General features: G+C 45.3%; 1 protein-coding gene across 17 annotated transcripts in view; it reads left to right on the top strand.

Annotated features, from left to right (window-relative positions):
- WWOX (WW domain containing oxidoreductase) overlaps nucleotides 1–19,397 on the top strand; it is a 923,424-nt gene that overhangs the window by 269,057 nt on the left and 634,970 nt on the right. For 16 of the 17 annotated variants that reach the window (XR_003904120.1, XR_003904123.1, XR_003904122.1 and 13 more), the window contains exons 7-8: nucleotides 4,865–5,050; nucleotides 10,707–10,971. Coding sequence is in view for 11 of the 17 variants with exons in the window: in XM_029926475.1 (XP_029782335.1) it covers nucleotides 4,865–5,050; nucleotides 10,707–10,971 (451 nt within the window). In the remaining 6 variants the exon portion in view is untranslated. Of the gene's footprint in view, nucleotides 1–4,864; nucleotides 5,051–10,706; nucleotides 10,972–12,972; nucleotides 13,097–19,397 lie in introns of those variants that run through there. The other variant, XM_029926482.1, reaches the window with a different exon arrangement.

Below are 19,397 nucleotides of genomic sequence, written 5' to 3'. Positions count from 1 at the left end.
AGTTAGAGCTTATCACCCACTGTAGAAATAAGGATATCAGGAAGAGGGGAAGACTTGAGGAGAGAAGATGAAGAGTTTAGATTTGGGACAGGTGGGAATAGGATTCTGGAACCTGCGAGGAATGGGGGGGCTGGAGCTGTGGGTGTGAAGTTCATCTTTCTAGACAAATTGTTTGGAGTTGCTGGCTGGAAAAGGAAGGGGTAGAAGAGGCAGAAGATGGGGTAGTGGTGGCATCAGGAGGGGGTCCACTGCAACAGAGAAGTCTGGTTTCAACAGAGGGGAGATGGTTGGGTTTCTTGATTGGGAAGTGAGCAACTCTTCAGGCAGCCTTGACAGTTTCTAGTTGGTGATGGGAAAGAATTCGGTTGGTTTAGTGATAAGATGTGGGTTTGGGGCAAGGAGAGGAGATGATCAGTGGAGACAAGTATTCCAAAACTATGGTCCATAAGTGGGAAGAGAGAGGCTCGTGCAACTTGAAGGAGCCCTGATGTCAAGTGGACATTTTTCTCTTTTCAGCCTTCTCTCTCCGGTCTGTCCTCCTTTTTCCATTTTCTTTTCTCTACGTTCTTTACTTTTCTCCCCGCATTTTCCCTTTACCGCTGGTCCAGAAAATCTGATTAGCCCGAAAGGCAGCAAGAATAAGCCGGTGGAGAGGGAATGATTGAAAAGGCCAGGAAGACAGGGTATAGCCAATGGATGAGATGCTTGAAAGGTTGTACACTTGAAACCAGAGTGATAGGTTGGTTATACCTAAATTAAGAAGAAGAGGGCGGGGGTGGGGAGGGCGTTTGTGAGAGGAAAACTTGGACATCAGCTATCTGAAAGCTAGTTAGTGACAGCCTTTGCACTAGGACCCCTTTGGATTTATTATCACCATTGGATGCTCTTTCCAATATGAAGTAGCACTTAAGGCTACTCTGGCTAGGAACCTTGGCCTGTCATTGCCTCCACTGATGACGAGCATTATTATATACCAGTAAATAATTGGACCGCCACTCTTCTTACCATTAAGCAGTCATTCTCTGGCCCAAGGAATGTGTTAGTCCAAATGGATGGGAGTTTCCTAAGTATCATTCCCAGCAGGCACAGAGAATGCCAGGGTCTCCTCCACAGAGAGGGAGGGGCTCTTCTCTAAGGGTAGATTAGAGCCACAGAGAGGAAGCATACCCCCTTTCATTGGAATCTTCATTCTGTCCACTGAAGACCTCTCCTGTCCTCACTCACCCCTCACAGACCAGAATCTACCAAAGAAGAAAAGGATCAGTCCCAGAATGCTAACAGCATCAGCTCTGGAATTGGAATGATACTATTTTTGTTTCCATTCTGTCTTTATAGTTTGAACTTTCCTTTTGATATTCTGTAAATATTCATCATCTCAGAGCCTTTTGAATTGCAATGGCTTTTAGTCAAAACTGAGCAAAATGTGTCATTTGAATAATAAAAACCTCATTAAAGTGAGGCAAAAGGAATTCTTTTCCTTTTGTACAAGCCAATTAAGTGTCTTTACAATTAAGAAAAAAAAAGTCTATCACTTTATAGTTTCATATTCCATAAGCCTGTTTTTAATTAATGGAGGTGACAAGTTTTAGGTACAGGGTACATATTTCGCCTCTGGTGTTGTGCAATTAACATTAATGAAGAGTATTAAAATTTGGTGAAAGAGGAGAGGGTTTCCCTTGTCCTCTGTGGATTCATGCCTCCAGGCGGAGGTCTTTGGTAGAAAGTTTCTTGATGTGTTTTGCATTTCCTTGAGAAAATATGCAGAGGAGGGTAAAGGTACCCAGAGGAGGCCGTGTAGTTATCCAGAGGTCTGATGACAAAATTCCGAATGCCCAGGCCTGGAAACACTGCAGAAATCACCTCTGAAGAATTCTGTTTTCTCCTGTGGTTAGAAGGGATGTGTGCAGAGACAAGGGATGCCCTCGTAATCCAAGTCTGTTGAGCATTTTGATCCTGAAAGGGCGTCGGAATTTTCCAAATGCTCCCTCTGTGTCTACTGACACTTCCTTTATTTTACTGATATGGTGTGTTACAATGACTTTCAGATTTTAAACAAACCTATAGCTCTTTGGATAAGTGACACCTCACTATGGTATGTAATCCTTCTTATATATTGCTGCATTTGGTTTGCTCGTATTTTGTTGAAGATTTTTACATCTATATTCCTAAGTGATACTGGTCTATAATCTTCTTGTGATATCTTTATCTGGTTTTCAAATCAAAGTAATAATGGCCATATACAGTGAGTTGAGAAATTTTCCTTCCTATTCTATTCTTTGGAAGAGTTTTCAAAGAATCGATATTAGTTCATTAATTATTCATAATATTAATAATATTGTTAAGAATTGACAATAAATGCTTGGAAGAAAGCACAAATTAATTTGTCACTAGTGAAAAGAAGAATTAACGTGCTGTTTTCTTCAAAAGTATTAATGCAGAGGCACCCGGGTGACTCCAGTTGAGTATCCAGCTCTCAGTTTTGGCTCAGGTCATCATCTCCTCAACCTGATAAAGGGCAGCTAGCTCAGAGCCTGCAGCCTCTCTTTGTATTCTGTATCTCCCTCTTTCTCTGACCATCCCCTGCTTGCACTCTCTCTCAAAAATAAATTTAAAAAACATAAAAACATAAAAGAAATCATAGCATCAGAAAGAATAAAATACTTATGAATACATTTAACAAAAGAGGTGATACATTTCTATTTTAAGAACTATAAAGTCTTGTAGAAGGAAATTAAAGAAGACCTAAATGCATGTAAAGACATCCCATGTTCATGGATCAAGAGATTTAATATTGTAAAGAGGACAATATTCTCAAAATTATTCGGTAATTTTATTGTAAACCTTACTAAAATTGCAGTTGGGTGTTTTGACAGAAATTGTAAGCTGATTCTAAACTTTATATGTGCATACAAAGGCTCCAGGCTAGCCAACTCAAGCTTGAAAAAGAACAAAGTTGAAGGCCTCTCATTTCCCGGTTTAAAAAATTTTACAAAGGGGCACCCGGGTGGCTCAGTTGGTTAAGCATCTGACTCTTGGTTTTGGCTCAGGTCATGACTTCATATTCTTGAGATCTAGTCCTGAGATGGCTCAGGCTCCAAAATGACTGAAGAGCCTGATTGATATTCTCTCTCTGCCTCCTCAGCCTCCCAGGACGCCTGTAGCTTGTGCTCTATAGTGCACACACACTATCCCTCCCTCCCTCCCTCTCTCATGTATTTTCAAAAATTCCTACAAAGCATTAGTAATAAAGACTTAGTACTAACATAATAATCGAATCGAATCGAATCGAATCGAATCGAATAGAATAGAGGGTTCCAAAATAAACTCTTAGAGGTGGTCAGTTGCTTTTCATCAAGGGTGCCAAGACAATTCAACACAGGAAAGAATAGTCTTTTTAAGAAACAAAGCTACACTTGGAATACCCACTTGCCAAAGAATGAAATTAACTTTGTTACATTCACAATACATCCGTGGTAGCTTACAGTGGATCATAGATGTAAATGTAGGAGCTAAAACTAGAACTCTTAGGAGAAAAGATAGAAGCTTTTCTGTAGCTTTGTGACATTGGGTTAGGCAACGGTTTCTTAGATATGATCCCTAAAGCACAAGAAGCAAAAGAAAAAATATCTATAACTCATATATCGTCAAAATTAAGACTCAGAAGACAATTTAAGACATTTTGGGTTCCACCCACCCCTAGAGATAACTACTATTCACATTTTTGTGTATGCTTCATAAATATTGTGTGTGTCTGATCACACAATATTAGATCTTTTGTAGCATGCATATTTTACAGGGTCAACAGATCTACCATTTTAATGGCTGAGTAATATTTATCATATGCCTACATACAAATTCATTTCATGATTTCCCAATTTTATATGTCATTTATTTGTGATGTTTTGCTTTTATATTGTGATTGCAAACACTGTGGATAGCCTAGAACACATGCCTTTTTAACAATTCTGATTAGTACCTTAGGATGATTTCCCACAAGTACCACTTCTTCGTGAGGATTTAGGATTTTGATTCACATGATGAAAGGCTTACTTTTATTTTTTTTAAATTTTATTATGAAACAAATTAAATATATATACAATGGGAGAAAATATTATAGTAGACCTCCACTTACCCTTCCCTGGGCTCACTCATTCTGTCATCTAGATGTAATTGGACTTCTGAAAGGAATACATTCAAACAATGTATGCCTGTCTCTCTTTTTCTCTCTCTTTTTTTAATGCTTATTTGGAGAGGGAGGAGGGAGGGGCAGAGAGAGGGAGGATGACAGAGGATCCAAAGCAGGCTCTGTAACGTGGGGCTTGAACTCACGAACTGAACCATGAGATGATGACCTGAGCCAAAGTCAGATGCTTCGATGACAGAGCCCCCCAGAAACCCCTCTTTTTCTACAGAGCACTTCCCCCTTGCTATGCTTAGAACCTGTAAATTCTGATTCCTGTGTTGGTCTTTATGTAGCATATTTTCTCTTTAATTTCCCACATCTAGTTTAAGGGCTATTTTGATGTTATAGGTGAAGAAGCTAACAATCGGTTGAACTAAGATGCACAGATAAAATTAGACTCTGGACTCTGAGATCCATCCTGCTTGACCAGTTTTCCTGGGATGGTCCTGTTTCAGCCCTGGACGGCCTGTGTCCCGGGCAGCCCCTGGGGCCCTGGAGCCCACTCCCAGTCGCAGCAGCCCTTCCCCCACAGAGTGGCGTAGGACATGACGTTGCGGGAGGTCCCGTTTGCAGTTGATGATCTTGAAGACAGGGAAAGATCGGTTGTTCCCGTCAGGGCACGGGTTATTCTTGGTGTTAGAGTGTTTCTGTCCGCACAACAGTGGCTGTTTTATTTTGCAGATCCCTTCACATGCTTATATGCAACGCGGGGGTATTTGCTCTCCCCTGGAGCCTCACCAAAGACGGCCTGGAGACCACCTTCCAGGTGAATCACCTGGGACACTTCTACCTTGTCCAGCTCCTTCAGGATGTCTTGTGCCGCTCAGCTCCTGCCCGAGTCGTCGTGGTCTCCTCGGAGTCCCATAGGTGGGTTGGAATCTGATTTTTTTTTAAGGTTTGTTTATTTATTTGTTTATTTTTGAGAGAGAGAGAGGGAGACAGTGGGGGAGGAACAGGGGGTGGGGACAGAGGATCTGAAGCGGGCCCCACACGAACTGCGGCAAGCCCTACACGGGGCTCAAATTTAGCAAACAAGAGATTATGACCTGAGCCAATGTCGGATGCTCAACCAACTGAGCCCACCCCACGCACCCCAGAATCTGGTGTTTCATTCCCAAGTCCCCTTCCTTGTGCCGGCCAGTGTCCCTGGCCCCCCCAAGGCCCTCTTCCTGACAGTAATTTTCAGTAATGCCACTCTGGAAAGTGTGAGTGTGTTTGGCCTGGCTTCCTTCATTTTTTTGAGGTCTTTCTGCTTTGGAGATCATGGAGTGGGGGATGACTTGGGGGTTTTGTCTCCAGCAACGAAGATGGCTTTCACGACTCCACTCCAAGCCTCTCATTGATTTTGTTTTGAGATGGGATAATAATTGATTAAATCTGAATGCCTGACCTTTATTGATTTGTCATTCAACAACTTCACCACCTCGCCAGGAAGAATGTGCAGTTATTCTAGCCGGAGAAACAATGCAATTAAAGACTGCGAGATGAAATCCAATTGTTTTATAATGAGAAATTAGGGAATTCAATGCAGACATTAGCTGTGTAATTGTAGAAAGGGAAGTACTGTAGTTAGAACATATTAGAAATCTGGCCATGCCTCTTTTGGTTAAAATTTCAATTAAAACATCAGATGGCACTTCTGTTACCATTAGGAGAATATCCAATTGACTAAAAAAGGCATTTGAAAATTTCCTCCCATTTTCAGCGTATTTGTTTCTAGAGTTGGATGAACAACTATTTGTCTAAAGAGAAGTAGTCCGAGAAGACAAAGGACTTGCCGGGCGAGGCTAGATTTCATGCGCGCTGGGGCGATTTTCCTGGTGTGGTCAGGAGCTTTCTCTCTTAGGGAAGTAGCTGGGAAAAAAAATATCCTGTGCAGGGGCCTATTTGTTCCCCCTTCTTCTTCGTCTTAAGTCCTGAAATGTTTTAGTGACCCAGAATGAAGCTTATTTTTTTAATCATGCTTCCATAAAATGTAACCCCTGGGAAGAGAGAGACCAGCCAAGGGTTAGCCTGAACCCTTTATCACTCCCAAACACACGGGCTTATGGTAGAAGTGACACACTGCCGATAGATTTACTTTTACCATTTTACATTTATGAGGGCTGAAATGAAAGGAAAATGCCCGTAATAATCCTCCCCCGTGTTAAAAGACACGAAACATCTAGTAATTAGGTGGTAACAAAATCTGGACACCCTTATCTTTGCAAATCACACCAGGTTCGTGGAGAAAAAAAAAAAACAACGCGGAGTGGCCCCGCTCGGGCGCGCAAGAGCGAGCTCCGGAAATAAATCTGCCAGTCGCAATCATTTGCCAGATGTGGAGGGCACCACGGGATATGTTTAAATGAGCTGGTATTTAATGGGAGATTATGTTGAATTGTAGCTGCTTGCTTCGCTTTGTAAATCTGTATCTCAAATGGTATTTCATGTGACGTCTTTGTTCTCTCCTTGGCTGCAGTGTAACTCGAGCCCACCTTGGAGATCTGAATCTTAATTTCATTTAACAGATGAAGTGGAAAGAAGGGCCTTGGTCTCCCGAATTAGACCTGGTTTAGTTAAGAGACGAGGACTTCCTGAAAATGCGTTTTCAGGCCCGCTCCCGTCTGGTGACTGGCCCTGGATTTCTGGTCAGTCCTTTGGGACTTACTTAAGGGATATTTAAAAAAAAAAAAAAATTATTTATTTATTTATTTACTTACCTATTTAACAAAATGCTGATTCCCCCAAGCTGTTTGTTTATTACACTTCCGTGGCCTCCCGTGGCGGCTTAGAGGTAGTGTGGGTGCATGGTCCTGGGAAGGCACTCGCTCACTGCTCAAGGAGCCTGAAACCATGTTGTAAAATGGAAGTGTTGAATCTAATTACCTCCATAAACCTTGGCGGAATCTCTTCGTTGGAGTCAAGACCCCCCTGTTAGGGGAAAAATAAAGTCTTATGTTTGCAGAAAATATTATACCAGACTGCCCTCAGGCAAAATATTTATTAGCCTCCCCGCGTCTTCCCTGTATTTTAGTTACTTATCTGGAGTCTGAGCAAGGGAATGGAGTGTCTGCATAACCAAAATCCATCATATTAAAATGAGAACTCGACTTCCTTGCTGTGAAAAATTTTCAGAAAACAATTAAAATAGAATGAAAAGAGTGGAGGGCTGGCAGAATGACTGAATGGCTACAGCTGTGCTGAGGGGCACGTTGCTGTGTGTGCGCACGCACACACACACAGCTTTGGAAGCGAATGCTGTCTTATTCTTTGAACATACTAGCTTTTGTCTACATAGAATCCAGCCTAGTTATTTTTGGTAATTTAAAAATCCTCCGTTGAAAAAAAAAATAAGGGAGCAGTATGTATAGAAATACAAGACACAGGTGCCCTCCAGCAGCAAATATTAATGTCCAGAGAGCAAATGTTCACGTTTTACTGTGTTCAGAAGAGGATAATTCTATTAAGACATTATTGTGTGGCTTTGTCGATTCTTCTCGTTGAAAATAGAGCAGGCAGCTTTCGAAGGGTTGTTTTATTGCCTCTTGAGCGGAGAGGTGGACACGGTCGTTTTTCAGGACCCCCGCCCTGCCCTGGCTCAGAGGAGTCCGAAAGGTTGGCCACCCTTCCTGCTTTCCGGGGGACTGTCAATGCAAGCTAATCAGACCTGAGAAATGGGTTTGCTGCCCAGGGGAGCAGCAGGGCAGAACCCCAGGGATCTGCTCATGGCAGGGGCGGGGGGCTGCTTGCAAAAGGGGGGCCTGCGGTTCACTAGCTGTGCTTCTCCTACTTGAGAAATTCCTTCAACGTGGTTCGTCTGATTTCCCATCATGGTGGGGTTTTTTGTGTTTTTGTTTGTTTCTGGTTTTTTGTTTTTGCCTTGTCTCTAGACTAAGGACTAGGAATGAATGCCTTTCCCCGCTCTTAGGAGTTTAACAGACCCAGTGCTCCCGACATGTACTACTTCCGTGTTGTCTTTAAAAACCAAAGCAGGGAATTCATTCTAATCATTGGAAGTGTCACATGCAAATATTGATGAGGAACACAGAGAACCCGAAGGCAACGCCAAATTCTACCTTTGGAGCAAGGCTCAAGGGAATCTTGGCACTTAGTGTGGACTTCTGAACCTAGGATCACACTAATTCTCTCATCCTGTATCATTCCTTGCTGTGTGTCAGCCACTATGGTTCACACTAGGCTTACTGTCTGCCTTCCAAGGATTCACAGTCCCGCATGGTGGCGAGGTAGGACAAAGGCGCGGTGTGGAGATAAAATGCACAGATGCATGACTCGCTCTGTTACCGATGTTGGGGGACAGGCGCGAGGGGTCATTGACTACTAGGAATATCATGGCCGGGGTCCTGGCCGGCACCTCATTTCCATGGAAACAGGTGTTTCTGTTGGCTTTGCATGGCTTCTTTCAGTCTGTCCCCCATTACCAATCGGGAACTCACAGTGACAACAAGCAGTGGAAGAGCTAGTTCGGTAGCGCTTCCTGGAAGAAACGGCGCTCAGGCTGGGCTCGGCTAAACAAAGATGCCAAGAACGGTTTCCGGCAAAGGTAATGGGAAAAAAGTGCAGAGTAAGAGAAGGATGCTATTTTTCATCCTGTACCATTTAGATGTTGTCTAGATCCTTGATACTGTTTCTACTCATAGTAGATAGAATCTCGAAGACATGGCCCGCACATTGGATCAGGGGGTTCTCAACATTTTTTTTTTCTAATACCTTACTACTACATTGAAACAACGTTCAGAAATAATAAAACTTGCCTGCGTAAATGTATTTTAATTCAGTATGCTCTTAACTGTAAGGGAAAGAAAAAAAATGTGAAACAAGATGGCGTGTTTCTTAACTTGTGCAGGGCTACAAGAAAGATAAGTAACATACGTGCGTAGATCACCTGCATTGGGCTACTCACAAATGCAGGCTATTAACAGGTGTGTGGCGCTGCAGACTGAACTAGCACGGAATCCAGCCTCACCTCCCCCAAAACCCCATGAAGTCTGAAAGTGCACTCATTTCTCATATACATGGTTGCTAGCCTACGCTCTCGGAAACGCAGTGGTTGTCAAAACTGCGCATGTGTGTAAAACACAGCCAGGCCATAGGCTCAGATAATTATACACAATGTCTAGTGGGGCAATCTTCACTGAGCAAGACTCCATCCGCACCACAGGACGTCTACCAGCCCTGGCACCTGCTGGCAGTCATTATCACAACCAGCAAAAGGCCCCCATAAATTTTCAAATTTCCCACTATGTTCCAGTGCCTCAGATGATTAAGCTCAGAAGTCTGGGCCCTTCCTGTGGTTTGGGGACTTGGAAGCAGCAGCCAACACTTACTTTCGAGGTCTTGTTGCTGTATCCACGCTAACACTTCTGGCCATCGACTTTGTGGATGACTTTAGAGCAGCGATGTCATTTGACACTAGGAATTGGATGTCACTGATGGAGTCCTGGAGAAGGGATATTTAATTTCTCTAAACCTAGGACTTTCACCTGTCCGTGTGTTGCTTTTACCTTGGTCTAGCTCACCCTGAATTGTTCCTCTTCAGGATCAACCAGATTATTCCGTGATTTTCATTTTACCTTGTGCTTTTGTTTCTACAGCACTTACCTAGAGTACCCTCCCCATGTTTCCTTATGACTTGGTGCAAATGCCCAGAGTTAATTTAGGGAAGGACACTATGAGGGGTCTTTAGCAAGGATGAGATCAACATCTAGCAAATTCCTTTTGTTATGGGCCTTTTTTTTTTTCCTTCTAGGTCAATCACTACTTTATTGTTACTCAAAAGAAAGAGAGAAAGAAAGAAAGGAGGGAAGAAAAGAAACAAGCAGCTGGTGTTTAATGACTCCGTCAGACCCAATTATAAAACATCAACTACTTACTTTGATTTGTGTGTCTCTCTGTCATGGGCATACTTAAAACCAGTAGACTCTGCCAGAACTCATTCTGGCTTTGTTTACATTTATCTTTTAAACGTATTAAGACTATTGATGGCACCTCACCAAGGTTATAACCCCTTTATAATCATTAATTTTTAATCTGGAAAAGAGTCTTGGGGGCAGCAAGACTCATCTATATTTACTTGGAGGCTCAAATGAAAATATACAGGACTCCAGTGTTGGCTAAAATAATGGAGGAAAGCCCGTCAAAGGTTAGGAATGTGATATCGTTCTGCTTCCAAAAGCTGCAGCCCTTTATTTAAGATGCTGTTCCGTTTAATTTAATTATCCTTGAACTTCCTGTTGAAGGTTTGGAAAAATACATTCTGGAAGCAAGGGGAGCTGTGTGTGTTAAGATTGCCCCATTTCTGAATTTGGGCCCTTATGTAGTCTCTCTTTGGATGCTGTTGTTTTATCGTGTCGAATCACTATCATCCACTTCTAAGGGAGACTGTTTCCACGTTTGCATGCTTGGGTTCTCAGTTGCCTCTGTGGCGGTCTCCTCAGATTTCTAATACGAATAAAATGCTACTGTCAGACGTCAGAGAGTGGCTGCTTCATGTCATATTTCCTATCTTTTGTTGTTTGTTTAGATTCACAGATATTAACGATTCCTCGGGCAAACTGGACCTCAGCCGCCTCTCTCCATCTAAAAATGACTACTGGGCCATGCTGGCCTACAACCGATCTAAGCTCTGCAACATTCTCTTCTCCAACCAGCTCCATCGCCGCCTGTCCCCACGCGGGGTGACGTCCAACGCCGTGCACCCTGGAAACCTGTTGTATTCCTCCCTTCATCGCAACTGGTGGGTGTACACGCTGCTGTTTACGTTGGGCAGGCCTTTCACCAAGTCCATGGTAAGTGAATGGCTTCTTTCACCACTCAGACACCTTCAGTGCGCTCTTAATGGACACACGCGTTTCCTTCAGCCTCTCTCCTCTGGTAGTGATGAGTCTGGTCTCGATGGCCACATCCTCAGGCCTGTCGAAGCCTTAGTAAGGGCTCTGGAACATGTTTCAGTTGACGAAGCTTATATCTGTTGCTCTAAAGGCATCTCGGAGGGCTGGAGAGAAATTGCGGTTCTTCCAGTATTGCGTTAAGGATGGCTCGAAGTGTTGGTGGAGACGGTTTGCTTTCTTTGGATGCGTCTTTCTTTTTTTATTGCTGTTTCTCACTGAAAACAGTGTTGTGTGTCAGGAGGTGAAAAACATGGATTTGTGACTCTGAATTATCAGCCAAAGTGATTCCTTTGTTTTAGTTGGGAATCTATATTTGATGTTCTTACTTCTTCTTTTAATGGACGCAAACCTCACCTGGAGGACCTTTTGTTGGTCCAAAGTGCATTTGATTCTTTACTTCCCCGAAGGTGAGTCCTTTTGGATGAATCACACTTCTGTGGTTAGATTTGGAAGTGTTCACCAAGGTAAATAGGACATTTTTACATTTTCGATGATTGTATAACAGTATATCTAGAAACTTCTTCCATGAGAACATTTCATTGGGAAGTCTTTTAAATGAGCCATGCACATTTTACACAATATATTTGGCATGATATATATTTCTAAACCACAGGCCTTTAAAAACCCTTGAACAGTGCGTATGAGTATACTATTCCAGTTAACTAACTTAACACCGAATCCTCAGAAAGGCCCAAACACATTTTGGCTTTTGAGAGTGTCACAAGGTGAATTCATTACCCTTGGAAAATGGTCCTGTGACCTCTGCATACAATCTGCCTCCTTCTCCAATAGCCATTCCCACTTAACCATGGGTGGGACCCCCAACCAGTCTGAGCCTGGTTCCTCACAACTGAAATAGCCATACAGGTTGGTGTGGGGATTGCCAAGAATGGATATGACTTTGAAACATTGGGTATGGAATTTCTGCAGTGACTTTCATATGACTATGCAGTTTGGTAGCCACCTCCCATATGTGGCTATGGAGCCATTGAAAAGCGGCTAAATGCAGGTGAGAAGCTGAATTTTCAAGTTGATTTCACCTAAGTTAATGTAGATTTAAATAGCTGTGCCTACTTAATGGCTGCCAGATTGGAAAGCACGGTTAAATAATGCGCCCAGTATGGTGTCGGTGTACGGCAGGTGCGTCGTATTCCTGGTCTGATGGTGGTCATTCTTGTTTGTATTACATTTGGAGAGGGTTATTCTCCAAAATGCCATTGTTTGTGTTGCATGTAAAGATCACAGAACTAAAGTAGTCTGTAAAGCTGGAGTCTGGTGGCAGTGGTGGGACGGACCTTTATCTGTGTCCCAAGAGGCCCCGGAAGAAGGTAACTGACCACGTGGGAAGGGTACCCAGATGAAGAGAGTCTGGCCTCCAATACATACATCTGGTCTCCCAGGAGCCATAGTAGAATGAACTTGCCATGTTCTGGTCCCCCAGTAACTGAAAAACAGCATCTTTTATATGCCATAAATGGACTGTTTTTGGATAAGATGATGAAGACTGTGAAATATGTACATAGGTTTAGGTTTTTAGGGCATTCTTTTTCCTAATAACGTTTTTATATATTTAGCTGTTCACTGGTATCCTTGGCCATCAGAGTTCTATGGCTAGGTTTATAAAGAGGTGGAATGGGAATTCATTTGTCTAAGTCACAGCCAATCACTTCTTCGTGACATAAGCATCTAGGACTGTGTGTGTGTGGGAGAGGCATCGGCGTGATGGGCGCCTGATGGGTCTTTGTCCCTGGCAGGACAGAGCAGGCTTACTGGAAACGTCACCTCGTTTTTTCCTTCTGTATGTGGCTTGACACTACTTCCATCATGAGAAGACATTTGTTGTGTGGACACAGAGTGTACTTCCTTCTTTTTTAACACACATTTATTTTTGGACATAAGCTGCGCAGTTGCATCCCCGCTGTCACCCCCCGTGGAAGAAGCTTAGCATAGATACAGTGTCCTCGCCCCTCATCGGCTGTCTGTGCTTCACGGATCTGTCCACACGTCACTCCAAAAGTGTTTCCTTTTGACATGAGCATTGCTGGGGCACGCATCCCATCGCACAAGGTCAAGGAATGAGGAAGTACAGCCAGCCTAGGGCTGGGAGAGCTCTGCCTTTGCCTCCCTGCTGTAGCTGGCTCCCTTAAGAATTAAACAGCAGTATTCTAATATCTACGTCCCTTTTTTATTTGCTGTGACTTGCTGTGACTACGGTGATTTTAGTTACAGTAATTAGGTCACCCTTCATGGAGTCAGGCTATTTTAAGTGCCTCTTTAAGGAATATTGTTGCAGATCAGTAATTTTACAATTGGATGTTCTTGTGCAACTTTATTAAATGTAATCTGTCTTTTAAATGTTGCCCTTTTACAGTTATACATTTCTAATTGTTGCTGTAAATGCATTATCACTTTGAAATTAATTAATTTTTCCATTTTGGCCGCCCGCAGTATAATAATCACTAATGAGAAACTCATAGGGATTAATCTCAGCACAGCGACCCCTACTGGTAAGGCCATGTCTTTGGCCCCTCGTCCCCTTGAGGTCTGGAGGGTAGGACAGGTGTATGAGGAAGCATTTGTCTCCTTTCCCTCTAACTTATGTAAACATAAAAATAATTTATACAAGTGGGAACGGAATATTTTAAAAATAATCTTTATGCCCATTGTGCAGTTTGAACCCACAATCCCAGTATCAAGAGTCTCATGCTCTTCCTACAGAGCTTGCCAGGTACCCCGGGAAAAGGACTGTTTTCCGATATTGTTTAAAAAATACACAGAACTCTTTAGCTGCTTTCGAAACATCTTAAAGGAAACTAAAGTTTGGTGGGAGCTTTTTGATAATGAGGTCACATCCATCATGGCTGTGTTCTACATTGTTTTCCTGTCTCCCTAGCTTGCTTTTGTACAATTAAAATACCCTAGAATTATATGTAATATGTGTATGCATGAATACTGTTAGTATATATAAAGTGTTCATACGTCGGTATTTCTCCAAGTAACTTAACTTACGGATCCAGGCCTATTGCATGACTGGGTGAAAGAAGAGATTTCCAACGTACTTCTGTCCATTGGTGATTGTTGCCCGTGGTGACTTTAGATGTGACTTAGTCCAGACGCTGATGCTTTAGGCGTCCAGGTGTGGGGCCTCCTGCATCCCTCACAGCAGCACGCACAATGCTAGAATGATTCTTCTCCGAGGGTGGTCAGAGAGTACAGAGAACGCACTGCCTTGCCCAGGAGGAGGTGTACCTGCTGAGGACCCTGACCCCGGCTCCTCCCAAGGGCTTTGCCTTGTGCGATGCACCACAGTGCCCCACTGTGTACATCTCCGCCCTTAACGTCTCCTTTTTAAAATGCTTGAAAGTACCTTCATGAACTTAACCCTCGGTCTTTTTTTTTTTTCTCCCCCCACATAAACTTTCAGTTCTGGTAAACAGCGTATCAGCTCGAGTCCCCAGGTCCAAGCCGGCCCTTTGCGGATCGGCATGTGAACTTGAAGCCGAGCCCTGTCACGTGCCTCTGAGGGTGTTCTGTGCGACCAAATATTTATGTTGGCAGGTAACCGTAGAAAGAATATCATGTGTTAGGGTAGCAAGAGCTTAGCAGATGTTTCAGGGAGCTGCGTGTTCAAAATCATTTCACGTTAAAAAATGGCCCGAGTTTGTGGAACTTCTGGAATGATTGAGTTACATTTCCTGTGTCGAGGCAGTCATTGTGCTGAGTTTTAACAGATGTGCGGCTACCCCGTTAATGGATGGACCTGCAACGCCGCTCCCGTTGCAAAGTTATAAATTATAACTAGAAAAAGCACAAGATGTCATTCTTCTAACCTTCGAGAAAGCCAGGCTGGGTAGTTCTGACCTTGAATAACCTGCTGCGGGGTGATTTATAGTTGTATAATTTAAAACATAATGAAGGAGATAATAGATGTTGATTTGTTCTTTAAATTAGTGTTTTAGAAAAATACTTCTCCCCCCTCCCCGTTAAATACCTGCAGCTGACTACACTCTAGATATTATCAAGGACAAAGCCCCGTTGGAATTTTTGCCCGTGCACTGGAGGAGGACCAAGGGCCTTTTCCTGCGCTGGGAGGAGGAGATAGAGTTTTCAAAATAGAAATCTCAGAATGTTCCTCACTAATGTAAGTGCTGGGGGACTCCCGAGTGAGGGTTGAATTCTCTGGCTGCTTGGCCTCTGCCCGTCCAGATATGTTAGAAAACTGGACTCCTGTGACCCCGCCATGGTCGGGCCGCACTTGACCTTTCCTGCAGAACCCCACAGAAGGACCTGGCGGCGGTGCCCTTCCTGCTGAGGTCACATCCCTGTGGTCTCACACATTCTGCTTACTCTCCAGGATTATAATTGGCATTGGTTTTCTTAGTCACCTCTGATTCCATCCAGAGTTTTAAAATTAACAGTGTTTGCTCAGCGACAGCCCGAGGGGTATGGGAGAGCAAAGAGAGCAAAGGATTTAGAATCATTAGAATCAAACCTCGACGTTTCCACCTCTTCTAATGATATAATTTTGATGCATGCTCTCTGAGGTTCATGTTCTACATCAGTTTTCATGTTTGGGATGTGAGTTACTAATACCCGCTTAAAAAATCTTTGGAATAATAGAGGTTTGTTTTTCTCTTCTATCCAGAATTCCAGGGGCTGCCAGGGCAGTGTTTGGCTACCAAATAGGCAGCTTCTTTGTGATTGCCTTAGCTTTTCTCTCATGCTTATAAGATGGCTGCAGTAGCACCAGCCATTGCATCCCACGTGATGCAGTCTGAAGCAGGATGGGAGGGATGGGAGTCCTCCTTGCATACCTCCCTTCTTTATCCAGGAAGAGAACATTCTATCTCAGAACCATCTTCTGGAGCAGTTTCCTTCAGCTCCCACTGGCCAGGATTCAGAATCTGGGAAAGGGAGGCTGGGAGGGAGGCTGGGAAGTTGTATTTCTGGCATTTTGTGTCTCTAGGGTTGGAGGTGATATTGGTGGCAGAGAAAATGGATGGGATAATGGCTTTTGAGCATCCTCTTTTGAGTAAGTGTGCCTATAGTTTCCCCATCTGTCAAGTGTAGGAGTGCTGTCTTTTTTACAGGGTCACTGGGAAGGCAAGTGAGGATTGAATGGAAGGCACCTGGACTTCTCTGGTCCCTTTCTGTGCAGCAGCTTTACCTCAGGTCACTTGGAGCTGCTTTCTCCTTCCTTCTCCAGAATGCTGAAGCTACTTCCTTTAGTCTAAACCCCTCTCTTTCCTCGAAGTCTAGTTACATTCTACTCATTCTTCAATGCTCAACACAAACATCACCCCCCAGAAAGCATTAGAGCAACATCTGGTCAAGACTCCCTTTCTGTGCTCTCTTAAGAGCTGGCGCTCGGAGTACTGTCTGATGCGTAACAGTCCTCCATAAACAGGTGCCGAATGAACGGATGAAGGATGCCCAGAAATTCTCCTACGCAACACCAGACACAAACACAGTTTAGTAAACTCATCTCTGCGGTTCTGTACGTAATGCCTTTCTCCCCCTCTCTTGAAACTGCTGTTTTTGCATTCACACCACTGTATCCTGGTCCATAAACTAAATGCTCAGTAAATATTTGTAAATGAATAAATGGAAGACGATTAGGTGCTTAATGAATGACCGTCATTAAGGCATTCCTTATCCTCAGTCTGTCTGAGGAGGGCAGGGCGCTGGAGTTCACAATGTGCAGATAGAGAAGCAGATGCGGCGAGGGGGCCCAGCGGGCATCCCACAGCTCATACGCGGGCGGGCTGGGACCAGAACCCAGGCCCCCGAGACTCCCGGGCAAGTGCCGGTCAAGGGGTCTGCCAGAGGGGCGTGTGTGCAGAGAAGCCCTCAGGAGAGAACCGGAAGGCGAGGGCAAGACAGGCTGCAAAGCTGGGTGAGTCCCTGGCTCCCTGCGCCCCCACCTGTTGGGCACATTTCCTCACCTGATTAAGATTCACGCATGAAACTGGGTTGTTGGACCCACCTCACGGGCTCGCGTTGGGGGTTGAAGGAGCTTAGGCGCACGCCGCATTGGAACGTGCTCCATGCTCAACACACGCTAACTGCCACCACGGTTATTACTGACCCGCGCTGAGGCTGAGACCTGAAGAGCAGGACACCACCGCGTGCTCAGTGGATATTTATTATTATTATCGTCGTCGTTGTTGTCATCATTGTGTTTTCAGGCCAGTGAAGGGTCGCTTCTCTTCCCCTGGAGTCGATGCCCGTCCTCCCAGCCACGGCTCTGGGTCCATCCATGAAGGTCTCCTGCCCCGCTGCGAGCACTGAGCACGGCCCGAGGGGCACGCTGGGTTTCTGTGGTGCGTCACGCAAGCCCTTCGGCTGCCTGTTGGAAGCCACCGACAGCAACCTTGGCTTTGAGGGATGATCAGCCCTTTCTTGTTAAAGACAAAGAACAGGGAAATACGCGTGGCTTTGTGGGGCCACAGCCTCTCATCCTGGAGTCTTCTCCGCCTTGCTCTTCAGCGTTTTAAGTCTGGGGAAGCCTTTGTTCCCGAATGAGCACCCGAGAGGGGGACACAGTGACGATCTGACCTTAATATGTGTGACAAATTACTTAATGAACATTTAGCCAAGATTTGAAATTCCCCGAGTTCTATCTTCCTCGCCCCCCTTTCTTCTGCACCCCTGCCGGCGTTTTGGTAACGCGTGGCCTCGTCCTGCTCCCTCACCAGCTCTTTTATTGCTTTTAAGTCCGTCGCGCCGCCTTTGATCCTTCCCGCTCGGTTTCCTTTTCTCCAATTTCATGCTTCTTTCCAGTGGGCTTTGGCTGGAGTGCCAGCACGATGAGACAGAGGCAGGCGCTGGCGTGGCCCCGTGACAGCGCTCCTGCCTCGTGTCCTCGGTGGCCATTGAGTTTTGTGTCACTCACCGACGCACCGATCGCTCCTCAGGAGGTGGACGGCCCATGGGCATTTTGGGCAGCAATAAAGAGAATTCGGATCCGGTGTTCCTAACGGGACAGAAACGGAAACCCACTCCTGCCCTGCCCCTTCGTAAGACACTAAGAAAATCAGTTCCCATGGTCACGTCCCATGGGAAGGTGCTCGGTGCCAGGCCCCAGGCCCCCGGGTTTGCATCTTTATGTACGTCGTCTTACTTAGTGGAATTTTAGAGTTTGCTGTAATCCAACAATTGTGTGTCTCTGAGCAAGTCACCTACCCTCTCTGGGCCTGTTTTGTTATCTGTAAAATGGGTCAGTTGGCCAATTTAGTTGTCCTGTGGCTTAAGGATGTTAGAGAACAGGCATAAATCGAAAGGAAGTAAGAGAGGGATACTAACGTAGCTTCGTACTTTCTGTCCCAAACACATGAAAAGCAAACCGACCCCCATTGACTGTCAGCACCGTTGTTTAAGGAATGGCTATTTTAGCGCCAAAAATATAAACAGGACCCGACCGTAGGACCAGAAGCGGCCTTCACGTGGAATGTGTTTGACCTCAGGACCACTTGTGATGGTGTCGCTGCTGTGTTGTTGTTGAAAGTGCTGGGCCTGCGCTTGGGAATGACTGGCCCCGAAGTCCCCATGTGTCCAAACTCGCAGGACCGCTGACTGCATCTCAGGTCCTTGACATGAGCCTGAGGCGAGACCGTCGGAAATGCAGACCTACCCTGATGCGCCTTAGTGGAGGGAAGCACAGTGCGGGGGTGCGAGGTGTGAGCTGACCTAGTGCAGGTGATTCTTTTTTTCCCCACAAGCCTCTGTGTCGGCCTGTGCACTGTGATAAATGCGGAGCCCCGTCTACTTCTGTCCTGGTTTCCGTGGGCTTAGAACCCCGGGCATGGCTTCACGGGGCGCCCTGCCCCCCGGTCGGCTCCCAGGCCGCAGCCCCCATCTCAGGGCTCCGCTGGAGAAGGGTCCACTTCCAAGGTCACATGCCGGCGAGCAAGATTCAGCTCCCCGTGGCCCAGTGGACACGGGACTCTTGGGCTCCTCCGTGGCCATTAGCTGGATGTCTCTTTCTCACTCCCCTGCTGCCCAGGCCTCCCCACCACGGCAGCGTGCTCTATCCGAGTGCGGAAGCCGCGGAGGAAGTGGTCTGTCAGCAAGAGGAAGTCCCAGTTCGAGTGACATCTCGCTACTTGTGCCCATTCTGTTTGTTTGAAGCAGGTCCCTGGGTGTGACCCACATTCACGGGGAGATGATTGCCCTGCCACGTGGAGACCGGAGGGGTGGGGGCAGGGAGCGCCGTGGGGCTGTCAAGCTGTACCAGCTCAGTTTCCTTGGGTTTTTCAGGGCCTTTCCAGTAGGTTTACTTCTAGGCCCCGATAGTTCCTGGCCGTGTACCATGGCAGTCCTTT

This window comes from Suricata suricatta, chromosome 16, assembly GCF_006229205.1.
Source record: "Suricata suricatta isolate VVHF042 chromosome 16, meerkat_22Aug2017_6uvM2_HiC, whole genome shotgun sequence".
Lineage (NCBI taxonomy): Eukaryota > Metazoa > Chordata > Mammalia > Carnivora > Herpestidae > Suricata > Suricata suricatta.
Note: the sequence above shows the minus strand (reverse complement) of the source record. Positions and strands in the feature narration are given on the sequence as shown.